General features: G+C 43.7%; 1 protein-coding gene across 1 annotated transcript in view; it reads left to right on the top strand.

The window, feature by feature from the left end:
• Nucleotides 1-5,740: 5,740 nt before the first annotated feature.
• The window catches only part of TM9SF2 (transmembrane 9 superfamily member 2), a 31,496-nt gene continuing 17,279 nt past the window's right edge, over nt 5,741-19,957 (top strand). Inside the window, exons 1-5 of the mRNA XM_056328150.1 lie at nt 5,741-6,055; nt 9,479-9,546; nt 10,579-10,672; nt 11,397-11,524; nt 18,815-18,944. Of these exons, the coding sequence (XP_056184125.1) occupies nt 5,927-6,055; nt 9,479-9,546; nt 10,579-10,672; nt 11,397-11,524; nt 18,815-18,944 (549 nt within the window). The 5' untranslated portion in view covers nt 5,741-5,926. The remainder of the gene's footprint in view (nt 6,056-9,478; nt 9,547-10,578; nt 10,673-11,396; nt 11,525-18,814; nt 18,945-19,957) is intronic.

Genomic DNA, 19,957 nt, shown 5'->3' on the forward strand with positions numbered 1-19,957 from the left:
AAGCCTTTAAGGGGAACAGTCATGGTTGCAGTTAGATCACTAACTGCAAAAACTTGCTTGATAAAGCAGGATGAGAAGTTACGGCAGATAACCCTCCTCGTATCCCAGGGCATAAAATTCCACAAACTGAAGGCGTTATTGAGAAACTCCATTTCTAAACAGTGTTTTTTATGGACTGCTCTATAGTCCCTGCTAGAGATTTGAATACCAGGCAGAATACCACCAGGCAGAGCAGTTGCTGCAGTACTGGTGGGGGGAAATGGTTACGACAAATACTCTTTCTATGAGTCAAAAAATACCCATCATACCATTTACAAATTTCAAGGACTGAAATTAAGACCTAAGAAGCACAATGCAAACTCAATGTACATGAACGCTCAGCTCCTAATTTGGCACATAATTCCCAATTGAAATTAGTAGAAAAACAGGAATCTCAAAAGGCTTTAGCTGCCTCAATACCTTCATAATTCTTGCCTAGATTTTCAGCAGCCAGATCCGAAATTGGCTCTGCAGCCTTTACCACATTGTTCCAGAAGGCTTCCCATAATCTGAATTTGATAAACGTGATTTGCTTTGCAACAGTACAAAATGCACCACTAGGAACTGGACTTGGGTAAAGATCTTTGTCAATGAATGTGGCTGATTGCATGTGCTAATATGTCAGGCCACAAAAGCATAGAGGGCAAGGACAGAATACTTGAGAAATGTGAGTACAGATTAATTGCTAATAGTCAGATGGCGTCTGTGCGTATGTCTGTGTGTTCCCACTTCCAGGCTAGATTCATTCTGTTATAGGTTATTACACAAATTTTTTCTTCCCCCCCTGCCCCAAATCTATATTAACTCTTGCAAAGATCCTGAGCAGTCTTTTCTTGATGGAAAAAATAAAAAAACCAGCCACCCAAACAGATTATTCTTTTCCCAGTTGATAGAAAACAGTAACCACCAAGAGTGCTATTTAAGCTTGGAAACTTGGATATTTAAGCTTACAGTGAAACTATTAATTACCAACCATGCTCACTGCTGAACAGGTAACCAGCTCAATTGATCTGGGGCTCATGGAGCTATAAAAAGAAAGCATTTCCCTTTGTTTTATCCACAAACATATTCTTGTATAAAGGTTTGTTTCTTCCCAATCCCTATTAATTGGTACTAATGTGAACAGCAATTATATTACTACACACTGAGGGCTGAACAAACTAATTGGTGCAGCCTGAACCAGACCCACTCCAAACATGGGAGATGTGGGCCAGGCAGGCAGCAATCTGTCCACGCTTTCTTTTGTGCTGGTTTAAAATTCACCAGGGACCTCACAGAAACCTTACCTATAGCAACTGCTGAAGAGAGTCATAAATGCAGCTGCTCCCAAGGCCGTTAGTGCTCAGACAGCACTAGCTGGTGCCACATGCCCCCTCTCCCTCCTGGAGGAGTCTGGTTTGTGTTTGCTGGAAGGCATTGCCGCATCCCTCTTTGCACACACATTTCTCCAAAGGCTCTGCCCTACTGCTTGGCCAAAGGGGTCAGCCAAGCTGAATTTAGCCTTAAATATACAGTGATGGCTGTATACTTGTCTTCAGTGTTTTCTTTTTAGATGTAATTCGGTAGCGGTTTTTACCTGACAGAGATCTTCTTTGCCTATTTTTTTCAGTCAGTCCCTTTCTCTTTTTGAGAGTCAGGTGTCAGACTGGTGGCATGTTTCTAGCACCATATGAAATAGTGGGGAAAAGGACATAGGCCTCTACAGTACACCAAATCTCTTGAAAGGATTTGCGTTAAATATTAATTTGAATCCGGTCATAAAGTTGCAGGAGTTGCTGGATTTAATTCCTGAGCAAAGATTAAAAATAAAAAGGTCCCCAAACCAAACAGATTGGCAAGTCATAAAACCAAACAAAGAGAGCAATGGCACAACCAGATGAGTTTCTATAACTATGTGACCAGTCCAAATGCTGCACTGTTTACATAGGTAGTAAATTGGCTGCTGTTCAAGAGGATATGCTTTTCCTGGAACACCGTGGCTCTACTTTGACCTGAAGGAGAGGCACACCTCATGCCACCAAGCCCTGCAGAGTATTCGCAGGTTGCAGCACGGCCGCTGCAATGGGCCTGAGCTGCAGGAGGCCAACACCTACCCACCAAAGGACTGTGCCTTAAGAAGGAGGGAAAACAGCAGGATCTCTGTCCCAGTGCCTCACAGACAATGCTGCCATCCACCTGTGTGGACTAGGGGGTGCTCACGTCATGCCTCCACTCCCACCAGTCTCACAGGTAATGTAGTCAATGACACATTGCTATTGCCAAGGAAGCTTTGGATCCACAAAAAGCCTAGGGCACTTGACGTGCTCGACTTCCACTTCAGGCACAGAACCATAGCCCTCCTGTAAGCCTGCTCTGCTGTCATCCCACTGAGGAAGCATGCAGCCCCCTCTGTTTCCAGGCTCAAAGCTCCCTAAGGGTTGTGTTCCAATCACTCGCAGAAGCACCTTAGGCTTAGCAGGACTGCATTGCTCAAACCTCCTCAGGCCAAAGCGGCATCAACCTTCGCAAACTATAATCCTTCACCTGTTTCATCGGCGAGAAGTTCTCAGACACACTTGATACCTGCTGAGGGGGAGCTTTTTACCAGTGATCACTGTTAGTACAGCCATCTGGGACCTGAATTCAGCTTCCACCTCCATGTGATGAGGTCCTCAACCATACTCCTTGCTTTCTACAAAAATGACCAAACTACCAGTCTAGGGGCTACCTAACAATACGAAATTTGTCATTAAGTTATTACTGTTGGTTGTCTCAGGAGAGAAAAAGAGCACACTCATTTATGAAACTCTGTATTTTAGTTGTTAGGGGAACTCATTTGCAAGAAGGGAGATTTGGGTTCCAGGCTGCAAACAGATAGTTTATATTAAACATTTTTTTTTTAAATGTTGAAATTATTATTAGCAGTAAAGTGAATGTTAGCTGTATCCAGTTAGCACCCTAAACATTACACAGCAGAGTATTACTCTTCTCCTCTGGTAGTGAAATCACACCATTGAATTTTAACCTGTGGCTGTAAATGCTGTAGTGGGGGAAACAACTGTGCTTGCACCGTCCACAACAAGGAATGTTTATCTGTTCCACAGCAAGTGGAACAGCCCCACAGCTTGGCTGCTAAGGCCCTACAGTGAGAAAAGCAGGTTTCAGTGCCCTCAGGCAAAGGAGGGGGAGTATGCTGGAAGAAAGCGCTAGCCGCTGAGCTGCAGGATACAAGGGACTTTTGAGGGTTTGTTTCAGAAATGAAGAACTAAACTACGAAAGCTGTGAATCCCCAAATGAAAGAGGCACCCCTCACAGCCCAGACACAAGCAGTGAAAGGTAAGAAGCACCACAGCAGCCGCAAAAGCTCTTTGCAACAGTTTCTGATAAAATGAAGGGTAACATTTCTCAAGAAGTGACACTTATTTTCCCAGCACTTTCTTACCACTCCATATGCTTATATTTGTATTTTCTTAACACAAGAATTTCTCAGGAAAAACCCCAGCCCCAGGCTGTTCTTTCACTTTGGCTTCTGTTGGTTCATTAATCTTTGAAAGTAATTTTTCCTGTGTTTTACTTCACAGTCTTGCATAAGCTTGGAATTTCGGATGATAAAACTTGTGATACTTGTTCTTCTGGTACTAAAACCGCACACCCTGAAAAACCGCACACCCTGAATTGTAGCCTATGGCTGTAAAACCTGTAGCAGGGCAATTTAAAAACAGAAGTTATCAAGCAATTTCCCACTGAAGATCTCATTAAATTAGAAAAGATGGGGTTTGCCCAGGCTGAAAGTGGATCTCAAGGACCATAGCCATTCCTGGGATTATAACCCATGGTTATAGTTGCTCAAAACCAGTTGTAATATTGAATTAATAACACAGCCTACAAACTGTTTTTCCACATCACCTTTGTCGAGCAGAGAGGAGGGAGCATCATAGCATACAGCATCACATCCACTGAAACGCTGTTTGGACCAACTGGCAGAGCACCCATTAAAAACTGCTCTGAGTCAGCAGGTTTTGTAGTCACTAGGGCAGAGTCAGACAAGGGATTTAAACAGGTCACAAAGCACACTGCAACTCCTACTCATCGTGCAGCTTTTGGAGCGTTCTCAGGGAAGATGAGGATTAAATGGGCAAAGGCTTTTAAATATTCTCTCATGCAAAGGAATGGAATTAGGCCCACAAAAGTAATTTGCCTGGAATATTAACCTGGGAAATGGGAGATACGTTTGAACTCCCTTGTGGCAGAAGAGAAACTGAACTTGGGTCATTTACAACCTGATTACCCTAACCGTGAGTAATTTTAAATAAAAAGAGGGAACTGGGATTTCTTCTCCAGCTGTGCTTGTCACAGGGCTTGATCTTATAATTGTGCTCTTAGGATATCTACAGGATGAGACAAGCCGAAATTAGACCTAGGAATGAGAAAGGTTGATGAACAACTCAGAAATTTTAATATGTAGAGAGTTCAAAAATACCTGATGTATATAATGTTATAATTAAAATGTATTTATCTAAAATGACGCACAGCTTATGTAATGTAGAAAATACATAAAAATATTGCAAAATAACCTTACCTAAGGACTACATTATGTGGCCCAGGGCTTAGGTGCTCAGCTCAGCCCTGCATCTGGCTGGATGCCACGTGAATTAACCACCGTGAAGCTCCACCCTGCCACGGACAGGCCAGCCACTGTACCCAGGTATCTCATTCACTGCTTTTGCAGGCACTGGTATGTTGCGTTGCAGGATACAGACAGGCCATCCCTTTGACAGCCCCACTCCTTCCTTACTGACTTTACTAGCAATACCTTAGCTGCCTAAAGACCTTGCCTATGTATGGGATTACATGAGCAACAGGTATACCCCCAAAGCCAGTAATAAATGGAAGAAAGGAAACGAAAGGTGTTATGAGAACCAAGGAAGCAAGTGGAAACACTGCAACATTTATAAACACCATTTTTCATTAGAGGCTGTCGTTTGGAGTTTCTAAAGCTGCACAAACCCGAACCGATGGAAAATATTAGGAAATAGGGAAAGGTAAAATGAGAATCAGAGCCATGTCCTCTCCCACAGTATCAAGACAACAGAAGTTTTACGTCTGCCCCTCCTATAGGGTTGGGGTTTTTTTTGGTGGGGATTTTTTCCTGGTAGATCACGCCACATGACGGCAGCCATCAGTGCCACCGAGGGAACGCGATTCCAGGCTGTTCCGAACGCCGAGCTGTAATGGATGTCCACCACAGTCGACACCTGTCCGTCTCCTCCCTGGCTCCACTCAGCCGTCGGTAGGTCTCGCTCCAAGTTCAGTTTAAAAACCGTAGTGGAACCCTTGCGAATTAGAAAGGCCAACTATATCTTCAAAGGAGCAAAGACCGCTGAACAGCCGCGAAAGCCACCGCTGCCTGACCGGGAGCGGGGCCAGGTGTCACTGGGACCGCCCAGGCGGGGATCCCGAACGGCCGCTGGGCCCGTGGGCATTCCCCCGCCGTTCCTCGGCGGCCGGGGCGGCCCCTCGCGCTCCCGGGGAGGGCTGGGGCCGCTGGGGAGGCAAGGGAGGGCCGGGCCGGCCGCGGTGGCTGCCGCCTGCCGCGCCGCTGCCGCCGGAGGGTGCCGCGCTGCCGTAGCGACCGGGGCAGGCCGGGCGCTCCCCCGGAAGGGAACGCGCACTGCCCGGCCCGGGCTCGGCGCGCGAGCCAGCCCCGCCCCCGCCCCCTCCCCGCTCGTCAGGCGGCCCGCGCGGGGTGACGTGTCGCGCGCGCGAGAAGCCGGAAGTGGCGGCCGTCAGGGCGGGGGGAGGCGAAGCCGCGACCGTTGCCGCCGCGGGCGCGCGCCAGAGGCGTCCAGGGACCCTCCCCCCGCCGCCCCCCGCCGCGCACCCCCGCCGCGCCCCCCGCCGCCCCGCCATGGCCCTGCGGCCGCTCCTCGTCGCCGCGGCGCTGGCGGCGGTTGCGCTCCCCGCCGCCGCCTTCTACCTGCCGGGCCTGGCGCCCGTCAACTTCTGCGAGGCCGGCAAGGAGAAGCCCGAGTGCAAGGTGGGCCCGGGGGGCTGGGGCCCGCCGCGCCGAGGGGAGGGGAAGGGGGGAGGCCCGGGCGCCGCCCGCGCCCCTGCAGTCGGGCTGGGGCGCGGCCTGGCTGGAGCCCTCCTGCCGGGGGGCTGTGCGTGGGCTGGGGGGGTTCCTGGAGGGTTTGCAGCTGCCTGGTTGTAACGTGCCAGGCGGCCCAGGGCCTGTTGCGACAGGGACGCGTGTTTCAGTTCCCCCTGCGATCGTCAGGGTCGGGGCTGTGGGTGACGGTGGCGTTGCGGGAGGAGGCGGCTCCGGCCGCTGGTCTCTCGGGCCCGTTTGAATGCGTGTGGGAAGGCAGCGGGAGGGCTGGCAGCGACAGGTCGAGCTGGGGCTGGGTGCGACTGTTGGCAGGAGGCAGCAGCCGGTGGCTGCAAGCAGGTATAAAACCAAGGCAGGCGTGCAGTGACGCTTTCCTGGCTGTAGGAATCTGAAGTGTAGGGGCTTCTAGGCCCCAGAGCCTCAAGTGAAGCTTAAACTTATTTTTGTGCCCACGTAAGTGGTAAGCAACGTTCAGGTAACCAAAGTACTTGTTTGTAAGGATGTTGTCAGGTTGGAGGTCTGTACTTACAATAGTCTTTGCTCCATTGTGTGAACTTTAGAGGTTGTTTGCAGCTACTGTGGTGGAAATTACACTAAAGTGTGCTTTGAGACTTGAATGAGAAAGTTCAAGACCAGTCGCTTTTATGGCCCATTGCTCTGCTGCTGAAAGTGGCTATCCCACACTTTATAATCTCTCTATATTACTATATTATTATAATATCTCTATAATCTCTGTTACACGAGACACTGGTCCATGATTCTTCAGAATAAGTCTATTTAGACTGTATGCTTTTGGCAAATACCTTGCACCTTACCCGTTTTCTTGTCATGAACCAGTAGAGTGGGTAATAAGCCAATCATATAACAGATGCGTAGTTGCTAGAAGTGTCTTTTCCCTTCTTTAAGTGTATTGGTCCATTCAGACCAGCCAAGTCTTGCTCCTAATACATAGCTGTGGATTTTTTCACTCTTGTTTCCATGCCGCTTCTGTTGTAGTAAAACATTCAGTGGACATTTTTTTATAGGATCATAGAAATGGTGTTTGGAAGTGACCTCAGGAGGTCATGAAGCATGACTGTTGCCAACACTAGATCAGCTCAGCTCTACCTTTGTTTCAGCAAGCCTTGAAAACGTCCAAGCACTGAAGCGTCCATCACCTCCCGGGGTGACCTGTTGCAGTGCTGTACTACCCTCTTAAGGATTATTTTGCTTCAGATACAGGCTAAGACAAGCTGCAGTTTGTAGTTTTTCACAACATCCCTGAAGAACATGGCTGTGTTTAATTATTCCCGCTATAAGCTAGGATTGTGGCAGAAGGATTATTTTTTTTTTTTTTTTTTAAGTCAGGTAAACCATTGCACACTGTCTTTTGTAACCAACTTGAGGCACTTCTGGGGTGATCTTTCTCAGATGTCTCTATGTTTTTTTCCCTCATATAATGTGTACAAAACATTTGTCTCATTATTTTGTAAATGTGAAGTGCTTAGGTAATGTAAATCTACCACCAGTGGCTAGCTGAACGTTACAGGATAACCCTGACAGCTGTATTACTGCAAAAATATCTTTTTTTAAATTAGCCACCTCTTATATTTCTCTGCCTCGTGCCAGCGAATTTATGTAGTAAGTGAGACTTAGCCACATGGAGAAGTCTAAATCACTCTTCACATCTCGTTTTCTCCATGTAGTCTGCAACTGAATGTAGTCTGGTCCCTCATGAGGAGAGACAATATGTGATCAGATAATTGCTATATCATAATATTTACGTAAGTGGGTAAAACTAAGCTTACTGGATAACAATTTTTTACATATTCTCATGGATTTCTTACTGTTGTCACTGTTGATTATGATGTCAGTAATAATATTGGGCTTTCCTCTGCCTTGAGGATTTAGTTCCACTAAATGGTACCTTTTATCTATTACAATCTCTGTGGATCTCCTGTCCTATATTGGCAACATTAGATGATGTTAGTGGACATGTGGGCACATAGCTAACAGTACAAGAATGATGAGACTCGTGACTTTCCCCCTTCCTCCAAGCTGTTTGCTAATCTGCTTGGGCAAAGTCAGTTTGGCTGCTTTTCCTGTTTCTGGTTGGAGTATCATCAGGAATGAGATGTGATCTGTGCAGACTGAAATGGTAACTCTTGCCTGAACATTCAGCATCCTTACTCAGTTTAAAAAAATTACTGATGACTCCAAAGGGATCATGCTGTTGTATGGGAAACTGTGTGTTAAAGATGCTGATCTACAGTAATGCTTATACTTTGCATGCAAAATTGGAGCATTCGGTTAAATCTGCCCTTCCAATGAAAAAAAGCTAATCTGAGGCCATGGTTCTGTGACCAACTGAGGTGGTCTAATTTCTTGCTGCTTGGTGAGAAAATAGGTGGCTTGCTGTTGAAAGCATTCAAAAAATAGGTGGCTTGCTTGTTCCTGAAAGCACTCGCCTTCCTCTTCCTGTCTCCAGCTCTTGTCTGATTGCGCAGTAACACAGTTCAACTTGCCATGCTGCTAAAAACTGCTCTTTAAAAATTTGTGGGGTAAGTCTTTTACTGTTTTAGCCAGTTGAATTGATTTACTGTGCAAGCAGGTAACTGCCAAAAACAGCGTAAGTTAAACAGTTGGAGTGTACTGGGACTGTGGGACTAGAATAAGGGAAAGGATTCTGAGACTAAGAAGGAACAGTGAGACACCTCTTCCTTTCTGTAGCAGCAGGTTACCCTGTCGATAACTAATGTGTATAGACCAAACTAGTATGAAACCACAGCAGACTGAATTTCACGCTCTTATGCAAGAGTTGCTAGAGTTATCGATAAACTTTTATAAGAAGGTGAATATGGATATCCTTACCTTCTCTTTGGAAAGAGCTTCTGTTCAAATTTAAAATAGTGTATCAGTCTGAATACGTTGTTTAAATCCTCATAGTTCAGTTTTCAGTTGCTACATAGATAAAATTGTGGAGCAGCTTAATTATATTTTTCATGTTCTTTTAAGACTTCTATTACACAAAGTTGTGGTGATGACTAATACAGCTGTACGGTACATTAAAACACTGGCAGCTGTGGTAATTCTTGTGCATGATTCCTTGCTATCTTGTAGTTTGAATGGTTTTGTTAGCCTTAAAGTGGTTTGTTTTGTCGTGTCACTGTTTTTGTGATGATTAGATAGTGTTTTACTTAAGCTCTCAGGAGATACAGTTCATTACACATAGATTCTACATTTCAAGACATAATTACACAAATCTTACATTTTCAGCTTTCCTTTATCTTATTCACACAAATCTGTTGAAATATATCTGTAGGAATTGAAGAAGTGCTTTAATATAACTGCTGATTATCTCCACTCTTTCAGTCTGGAATCGAGCTGTTTGTGAACAGGCTTGACTCTGTAGAGTCTGTCCTTCCCTACGAATATACTGCGTAAGTATATTATACTGTTTATGTCATTGTAGTTGTCAGTTCTTCCAAAAAGGTGAATTTAACTTACCTGAAAACTATTATCTAGATCTTGCTACAGTAATATGCCAGTGAGGAATATCTATCCATTTTGCTGACATAAGTTTGCAGATACAGAATTTTCAATGAGCAGATAGATGCATACATTGCTTACTTCTCAGTTGTCTTTGCTCATACTGTAGAAGTAGTGCCTGGATTTTTAGGCCCTCATGTAGGTCGGATCACTGCTTTAGCAGTTTAAAATGTGTGTGTGTATATAATACTTACTCTTCTGCATTAGTTGTCACTTTATAGATCAAAGTATTACTACTGTCTTTAGTTGCCTATAGCCAGATGAGTTAAAGTGGTAATGAGGTGTGAACTTCCCATCAATTATCTTAATGAGGTGTTAAATGTTTTCTTAGTACACAGCATAGGAGTGCACAAAATGTATCAGTGCCTAGTACCTTTAGGTAAAGTTGTTACTTCAAGGAATAGTTTGACTGTTAACCTTGGAGAGGTTAAGCACTAGTTATGTCTACACTTTAATGCATACAGATGTGATATACTTGAAATTAGGCTGGAAAAATGTGTGTGGGTTTTTTTGGTTTGGCTTTTTTTTTTTGCTTTTATTATTCCTCCTGCCCGAGAATCTGGCCTGCATGCTTTTCTCTCAGAGCCATCATGAAACTCTTATGAAAGTTTAATTCTTGGCTAAAATCCCTGTTCAAACAGGAAAATTCTAATTATTTAAGGAAATTATTATGCTACGTTTCATATAAACTGAGCTCTGAAATAGCTGATTAAGAGGTTTGATTATTGGTTTTGTTTTGTTTGTTTCAAAATGGGACTGTGATTTTCACACTTTGCAGGTTCAGGGAAGAAACTGTTGTCTAGAAGGAAAGCTGTATAGTTCCTTTACTTGTGGTGAAGGGGTTGATTTGGGAGCACGGTTTGAGGTCTAATATTTGCAGCTGAGAATATTTTATTAACTTCTGTATCTTTTCTCTAATTCAGGTTTGATTTTTGTCAAGCGGAAGGGAAGAAGCGTCCCTCTGAAAACCTTGGCCAAGTATTGTTTGGAGAGAGGATAGAACCATCTCCTTACAGGGTTTGTTCTCTGACAAGGGGTGTTCGGTAATACATACGTTCAAATGTAACCAAAGGAGATGAGAACCTTGAAGATCCTCTTCACAAGGGCTTTGCCTCCAATGAGGTTCAAAATCTGAAATTCCACATAATAGAAGTCTGTCAATTTAATCTAATTGTAACTGTGCACTTTGCATCATGAAGCTGTAGCCTCAAGTGCCCTGGAGGTTATCTTCTCTCTTTGGAACCTGCCAAAACCTGATTGCTCCTCAGCTGTCCCTTTATTAGAGAGAATTGAGTATTATTTATTGGAACCAGATCTGAAAGCACCACAGCTGTAAAATGGAAGAATTGGAAATGGTGTTAGCCAGCTTGTCTTCTGGTGACTGAAGCTCTTGCCTTCTGTCCTACATGTAGTAGGAGAGAAAGTTATCAATTGAATCTGCCTGGGACAGCATTGCTGCTGTGAGGCCAAATGACTTCTCTGTTAAATTGTTGCAGAAAACAGTTTTTACCAGTAACAGGGAGCTCTTAGTGTAGGGCTCCTACAGTGACCACAGGAGGGTTTTATAGCGCACACACTGATGTAAAAACCTCCTCTGGAGGGTTAATATATGTAGTCTTCGTAATTTGTTAGGTGGTTTTATTATAGTAGTACAGGCAATTATAAATGCATGGGAGAAACTTGTTAAATGCTGAAATGATGCAAAGAAGTTTTTTGCTCATATGTCTTTCATTTTTCTTAGTTCACATTCAACAAGAAGGAGACATGTAAATCTGTTTGTACAAAAACATATGATACCACAAAGCCAGAAGATAAACAGAAATTAGACTTTTTGAAAAAAAGTATGCTACTGAATTATCAACATCATTGGTAAGTTGATATCAAAATTCATAAATGGTTAGCCTAGTATTTTGGTGTTAATTAAATTTAGGTTATCATTTTGTGTTTGCGAAGTAATACAGATTGAACACTAGGTATTTGCACTGAATCTATTCCCCTTCTGTTCTTGCAAGACATGTTATATTGTTTTTCTTCATAAAAAAATTCTTTCACTTGAAGGATAAGCACCTGGTATAATGAAAATCAGTCTGTTTTCAAACACAAGGCCTTGTGTGTTTTTTATGCTGCCTCCGTGCTTACTGTAAAATACTGCTATTTCTTTGCATCTGTAAATGTACAAGTTAATCCTGCCCTAGCTTGAGGAAAGTCTTAAGGGACCTTCATTCTGTTACTGTGTTGTCTTTGTTTTCCTCGAGAGCCTTTGCATTCCCCTTCAAACGCAGTGTCCAGGAGATTGGATCAATGGTTCCAAAAGTTTTATGCAAAGTTTGTTTCTCTTATAGAATATGGAAGTGAAAGGTGGTTAGTGAAAATTAATCAATGAAATAATTTTGAGAAACTCACAAATACTTGGTCCTTTCCTGAGTCCTTGTGTAACCATCTGAGTCATCTTGGAGCGTGCTGGGGCTCTGTTTCTGTTTGTTCGTTGAGGTCCTCTTCCAGTGGGCACTAAGGGTGGGGCAGGGCTGAAGTGTCGGCTGAATCTCATGCTGATTTTCCGTTAGGATTGTCACCACGCTCTGCACCGACATCTGAGAGCTGGAAAATGTTTTGAGCAGTCTCCATCTTGAGACTGAAAATACCCAGCCACGCTATCAGTGTTCATATAGTGCTTTTGTATGTTGGTATGCTGTGCTAAAGCAGCCTTTGGGTGGAAGGAACAACTTTGGGATGAGGTTGTCAGAGTTCCTGTGGTGTGTCTTTGCAAGTAATACATGAGCATGATTAACCAGTGTTGCCCATATGGTTCCAAATATGTGTTCCCTGTTTCACAGAAACAAACATTTTGTTCTTCGTCTAGTTAGATTAAAACTTTCTGGGTATGTTAGTAAAAATGCAGTTGAAATATCAAATGTTGCCACTGTCATTAAATGTTTTTCTGTCATGCCACATTCCATTTCTTTGGTTTTGAAATGGCTACCTGTGCTGGAAAGGCAATGAGTGCATTTTCTACAGTTCTTGGGAACTGATGTGGGGTATCCCTTTTCAGGGATAAACTATGGCTTGCTGATGTAAATCTTTCTGGGAACCTCTTGAAAATTGGTGTAGTTGGAAGCTGACAGATCAGGTCAGAAGGATTCACAGGCAATAGCCATATGTTCACATAGGTGAACCAGGAAGTAATAAAGAAACCCTGAAAGGTACAGCTACGTTTGCAGGGATTCAAAGTGTATATACCTAATGCTGAAATAAGTAGAGCTTCAACTATGCTGGATTTGGTTATATTCCTATTAAATACTGCATATATTTATAATATTTACACCACTTTGCATTTCACTGATGCATGTTGGTCTGGCATAAAGCTTCAGCTTTAAAAGTTTGTGTATGTTTTAGTGTATAGATGAAAAATAGTTTCCCAAGGGTATAATCCTGTCACTCTTTGAAAGAAATTAATTTTTTTTAGGAAAACTTGAAACTTAAGCTGACAGAAACTGAAACAGACCTATGTAAAACTAATCACACAGACAAGTACTTTAGACTGTTTCCACACCCCCACCCCCTTAGATTTAAACTGTATTACAAATGTGTTTAGTGTATTTAAATATATTTTTTAGATGGTATGACTAACTTGACAGGAATGTTCAGATTTTAGTTAGATGTAGTTCTGTGTTTCAGTGTGAAAACTTACCTTTAAATTTAGGGTACTATATATATATATTCTTAGTTCTTTTAATAGCACTTCTACATTTAATTTTTTTGCTACGCCCACTGCCCTAAAACTTTAGAACTAGTGGCGTGAAGAACCCCTGTTTATGTCTGTCTGGTAATGATAATCCTTCTCAGCCACAGCTTCACAAAATGGAAGTGGCTGGATTTTGTGATGAATGATGTGTGGTCCTGGGGTATGTTGTACAGGGATCAGCAAGGTAGCATAAGTGAGGATTTAGTGGAGGTTTATTATCCAGCTTCAATTTATCATAAAATTCCTGGGGAACACAGATGGTGCAAAGTACTTTTAAGGTTTTAAAAGCCACTTAGTAAGATTAGGAATTGACATACTGAATTGGACTCAACAGCCATACTGGTATCTTGGCTGACAATGTTCATAACCAGATGTTCTTGGGAGACATATAAGAACACCTTTGTATAGCATATTTGCCCACATGTATAATCTCTTCAAGTCATTTTAAATTTGAAGATTAACTGTGAAAAATGATTTGCGTCTTAAACCATCAATTTGTTCCAGCATTGCTGCTTAAAGGCAGCTCAGTATGTCTTTGCTGCAGAAGATGCAAGGGAAAGCCTTAACTCCAGCCAAACTCATTTGCAGTAGATTAATGCTTTACCTGGTTTTGATAATGAAATTAAAATACTAACGAAAGCAAGAGGTATCTCTAGCATATATTATGGAGGTAAAATTCCAAATATGGAATCATAGAATCATTTAGGTTGAAAAATACCTTTAGGGTCACCAAGCCCAACTGTGTGATGGGCTGACCCTGGCTCTACACCAGGTGACCACCAAAGCCACTCTATCACTCCCTTCCTCAGCTGGACAGGGGAGAGAACATACAATGAAAGGTTCATGGGTCGAGATAAGGACAGGGAGAGATCGCTCAGCAATTGCCATCGTGGGCAAAACAGATTCTACTTGGGAAACTGGTTTAATTTATTATGAATCAAATCACAGTAGGGTAATGAGAAATAAATTCAAATCTTAAAACACCTTCTCGCCATACCTCCCTTCTTCCTGGGCTCAACTTCACTCCCTGTTTCCTTTACGTCCTCCCCCCACAGTGGCACAGCGGGATGCGAAATGGGGGTTGCGGTCAGTTTATTACATATTGTCTCTGCCACTCCTTCCTTCTCAGGAGGAGGAGTTCTCACGCTCTTTCCCTGCTCCAGCATGGGGTCCCTTCCATGGGAGACAGTTGTCCATGAACTTCTTCAACGTGAGAACTTCCTACAGAATCACAGAGTGGTTGGGCTTGGAAGGGACCTCTGGAGATCACCTAGTCCAGCCCCACTAAAAGAAGCAGGGTCACCTAGAGCAGGTTGCATAGGATCATGTCCAGGTGGGTTTTGAGTACCTCCGGAGAAGGAGACTCCACAACCTCTCCGGGCAGCCTGTTCCAGTGCTGTGTCATCCTTGAGGTAAAGAGGTTTTTCCTCATATTCAGATGTAACTTCCTGTGTTTCAGTTTGTGCCCATTGCCCCTTGTCCTGGCACTGGGCACCACTGAAAAGAGCCTGGCCCCATTCTCCTGACACTGACCCTTAAGATATTTGTAGAAATTGGTAAGATGCCCTTTTCATCTTCTCTTCTCCAGGCTAAACAGGCCCAGCTCTCTCAGCCTTTCCTTATAAGGGAGGTGGCTCTAGGCCCCTCACCATCTTTGTAGCCCTCTGTTGGACTCTTTCCAGCAGTTCCCTGTCTCTCTTGAACTGGGGAGCCCAGAATGGCACACAGTACTCCAGATGCAGTCTCACTAGGGCAGAGGATCACCTCCCTCAACCCGCTGGCCACGCTCCTCCTAATGCACCCCAGGAACCCACTGGCCTGCTTGGCCACCAGGGCACACTGCTGGCCCAGGGGCAACTCGCTGTCCACCAGAACTCCCGGGTCCGTCTCCACAGAGCTGCCTTCCAGCAGGTCAGCCCCCAGCCTGTACGGGTGTGCGGGGTTGTTCTTCCCCACGGGCAGGACCTTACACTGGCCTTTGTGGAACTTCATTGGGTTCCTCTCTGCCCAGCTCTCCAGCCTGTCCAGGTCTCTCTGAACAGCAGTGCAGCCTTCAGGGGTATCAGCCGCTGCTCCCAGCTTTGTATCATCAGCAGACTTGCTGAGGGCACACTCTGTCCCTTCATCCAGGTCACTGATGAGTATGTTGAACAGGACTGGACCCAGCAGTGACCCCTGGGGAACACCCCTGGCTACAGGCTCCAGCTGGACTCTGTGCCATTGATCATAGCTTTCTGAGGTCTGCCATTCAGGCTGACATTCTTCAAGAACTGCTCCAGCATGGCTCCCTTCCACAGGGTGCAGCACTTCAGGAACGGACTGTTCCAGCATGGGTCCTCCGCAGGGTCACAAGCCCTGCCAGCAAACCTGCTCCAGCGTGGGCTCCTCTCTGCACAGGGCCCACAGGTCCTGCCAGGAGCCTGCTCCCACGTGGGCTTCCCACAGGATCACAGCCTTCTTCGGGCATCCATCTCCACTGGTGTGGGGTCTTCCACAGCCTGTATCTGCTCCACTGTGAACCTCCATGGGCTGCAGGGGAATCTCTGCTTTGATACCAGGAGCATCTCTTCTCCCTCCTTCTTCCCTGACCTGGGTATCTGCAGTGTTGTTTCTCGCGAATATTTTCACTCCTCTCTCTGGCTGAAGTTGCCATTGCACCACTTCCTTGCTCCCCACCCCACTCCCGCTTCCCTTCTGAAATATATTAGCCCAGAGGTGCTACCACTGTTGCTGATGGGCTCACCCTTGGCCAGCAGCAGGTCCGTGTTGGAGCTGGCTGGTATTGGTTCTGTTGGACATAGTGGAAGCTTCTAACAGCTTCTCACAGAAGCCACCCCCACTACCAAAACCTTGACACACAAACCAAATAGAAACATAACCTAACACTGTCAAGTCCACCACTAACAATGTCCCTAAGTGCCACATCTACACTTCTTTTAAATACTTCCAGGGACAGTGTCTCAACCACTTCCCTGGGCAGCCTGTTCCAGTGCTTGGCAACCCTTTTGGTGCAGAATTTTTTCCTAATATGCAATCTAAACCTGCCTTGGTGCAACTTGAGTCTGTTTCTTCTCCTATTGCTTGTTATACTTGGGAGAAGAGGCTGATACCCATCTTGTCATGACCTCCTTTCAGGTAGTGGTAGAGAGTGGTAAGGTCTCCCCTCAGCCTCCTTTTCTCCAGGCTAACCAACCCCAGTTCTCTCAGCCGCTCCTCACAGGACTTGTGCCCCAGACCCTTCACCAGCTCCGTTGCCTGTCTCTGGACACGTTCCAGCACCTCAGTGTCCCTCTTGCAGTGAGGGGCCCAAACCTGAACACAGGATGTGAGATGCGGCCCCACCAGTGCTGAGTGCAGGGGGACAATCACTGCCCTGGCCCTGCTGGCCACACTGTTTCTGACACAAGCCAGGATGCTGCTGGCCTTGGCCACCTGGGCACACTGCTGGCTCACGTCCAGCTGGCTGTCAACCAGCACCCCCAGGTCCTTTCCTACCGGGCAGCTTTCCAGCTGCTCTGCCCCAAGTCTGTAGTGCTGTGTGGGGCTGGTGTAACCCAAGCGCAGGACCCGGCACTTCTAGTTGAACTTCATACAATTGGCCTTATACAATACGGTCCAAGTGTAATGAATCCGCACCTGGAATAACTCCTAACTAGCAACTCAATTGGACCTCATAGCAACATGGTGAAGCGAATAGGATTTGGTTGACATTGATGCTGCCTGTGACTGTGATAGTCTTTGGAGTCTCCTGAGAACCTGGAAACTGTGGTTTTGGAGGGCCTGTCTTCACCTCTTCCACTGTATCAGTATGAGCTAAGAACATTGCTACTTCTGCCTGATAGCTAATGGTAGGGGTGATGGGGATCTCTTCATGTTGTGTGAACAAAGGCATCAGGTGCAGCAGCTCTTTTTAGCCCCATCTGTTGGTGTGCTTTAAGAAATAGTGCTACTTTAGAAGACTGTTACAATACACAACAGACTAAATAATGCTTTGGGTTTGTTGTCTGGAGTCATAATTCCTGTGCTTAATTAGGGATTCAAAAGTTCCTAATGAGGTGTTATCAGGTATCTGTTAACATTAATAGCCTAGTGGTTATAATGATAAGACATGTAATTGTAAAGGATATTCAGTAGCTTGATAAGTTTTACAAAAACTGTATGTTGTTAACTTTCAGTGGGATTTCTTTTTTCAAGAAGTGGCACTTGTCTCATGTCTTCATGTGTGAAGTTTATTAATAGACCTTTAAAAACATGCCTTAAAGCAATTAGTGTTGCCCTAAAGGCAGCTGCTGAATTTTAAATATGCGTTGAATTACTTCTTTTGGGATTTATGTTTTAGCTAGTTAAAACATTTTATAACATAAAGGAACGGGTGTGGGTTTTTTTAGTAGTTCCTCTTACAGAGGGACAGGGCACTATTTTGGGTGTTTTTCTCTATGTTTGTAAGTATGGGTTTGGTTTTGACATTTCTACTGTTTGTATCATGTTGGATACTTGTCTTACTGTCTTACAATTTTCTGCAGCTCATGGAGTTGTGGGATTCCTCCAGAAATTTTTCATTGAAACTGAACTATAAACCTGCTGGGCTCAGGATTTATGGCTAATATGAATATAAATCTTGGGAGGCAATAAAATAAAAGCAGCAGGTAGACAATGGAGGGAGGTTTGAAAGTGATTGCTTTCCCAACTGTGTGGTGGCTTACAATTTTTTACTCATGTAAACCATCTAGTTAAAATACTGCATACTCTCAGGGAACTCCAGCTGAGGTCAGTGGTCAGGAATTCACTTAAATAGCAAAAAACCCCCACCAAAACCAAAACCAAACCAAAAAAAGAACAAAAAACTCCTTGCACTTTAGCTTAAAGTGCCATGAAAAATGTATTTTGCAATGGAAAATCAATGAGGAAGCTGGAGAATTAATATGTGTGTAGACGTATTTTTTTGTGTGTGTTTTGTCTTAAACTTGAAATTATCAAGTTCATTTTAGCTGGTTTAGTGGATGATTTTGGCCATTTTAAAAGACAACATAATGAAGTTGTTAGGACTTTGGAGTGGGAGTTTTATGTATTGGGCTATAAGGGGACTTCAGAAACTAGTCCAGTGAATAGAATGTTTTGGTGGTCACAGAGTAAGCCTCCTACTTCCAAGGCACCTTCTAAAGAAATAGATTGATTTTTAAAATATTTTTTTCGTAAAAAAAGATAAAGTTTCAGTTGAAGAGCTGCATGCTTTTATCTCATCTGGAAATTGGATTGGCAATCAGTGTAATTTCATGGGTTAAGATTTAAAAGAAGTATTCTTGTAGTTAAAGCTTCCAGTAATGAATGTAGCAAAGTTAGATTAATATTAATCTGGTTTTGTTTCCATTATACTGTGTATTTTGAAAGATTGTGGAATGTCACTATGCCACTTACAGGATTGTGGACAACATGCCTGTGACCTGGTGTTATGATGTTGAAGATGGTCAGAGGTTCTGCAATCCTGGTTTTCCCATTGGCTGTTACATTACAGAAGATGGCCGTCCAAAAGATGCCTGTGTTATTAATGTATGTTTATGCAATTATTATTATTTTTTAAAACCCCCTTTTTATTAATTTAAAGACTGGCATTTCTCCTATGTCATGTTTCTATGGTGAGTTCTCACTATCTTAAGAACTCTTGTTGCCTAAAACTAGATGTTTTGTTATCTCTGCAAGTACCACAATTTGTAAGCCTCACCTAAGCCTAAGAACTTTGGTTCCTTCTGTTGCATAATACAGAAGGGCTCTGAAAGACAGAGAGGAGGTGAACATGCATAACATTAATACGTTTAAAGGATGAAGGAGAAAAAAAAAACATGTCATCCTTCGTTTCCTAAACATTTGAAGGCTTGGACTTTACATTTTTGTGGTATAAAGGTGTTTTCATGGAAGCAGGTTTTCATTGATATATATGTACCACTGCATGGAAATTAATACTTCCAGAAGGATTGCTTTCCCTAAAACTGTGTGGGCTGATGGAAGAAGGCAGAATATAAGATTTCTGAGTGAACAAAACTGTGAGAGACAGATCTGCTGGATTAATGGGTAGAGGTCCAGATGAATGCACTGTAAGCATTATGGAAATAAGAATGCAATAGAAAGTCCAGGGTGTCTAGATTACCACAAAACTCCGTGGAGAGGTCACTGAGAACCTGGAACAGGTTTTTGGTTTTATCAGATGAGTTGGTTTTACTTAATGGATCTTACCAAACCAACAGTTTCTGCTGTTTTCAATTTTATTTCCATGCCTCCATAATTAATTGGTTTCAGAGGCTCCATATGAATGGATGCATTTATGATCAGATATGTAATCTGGCAATATTCTTTTAATCTTTTTTAAATACTTGTTTTTAGTAAGAGGAAAATAACCTTTGGAGTAATTGAAGGACTGTAGAAGAGCACTTCATCTATATAACATCTACATAACTATTCTCTAATTAGGGTGCTTTGTAGAAAGGGGTGGGGATAGAACTGTAAAGAAGTTCAATTCGGTAGACATAATGCTTGTGATTTAACAGCCTCCTTAACTGACCAAATTC

The sequence above is a fragment of the Falco biarmicus genome, chromosome 2, assembly GCF_023638135.1.
Source record: "Falco biarmicus isolate bFalBia1 chromosome 2, bFalBia1.pri, whole genome shotgun sequence".
NCBI lineage: Eukaryota > Metazoa > Chordata > Aves > Falconiformes > Falconidae > Falco > Falco biarmicus.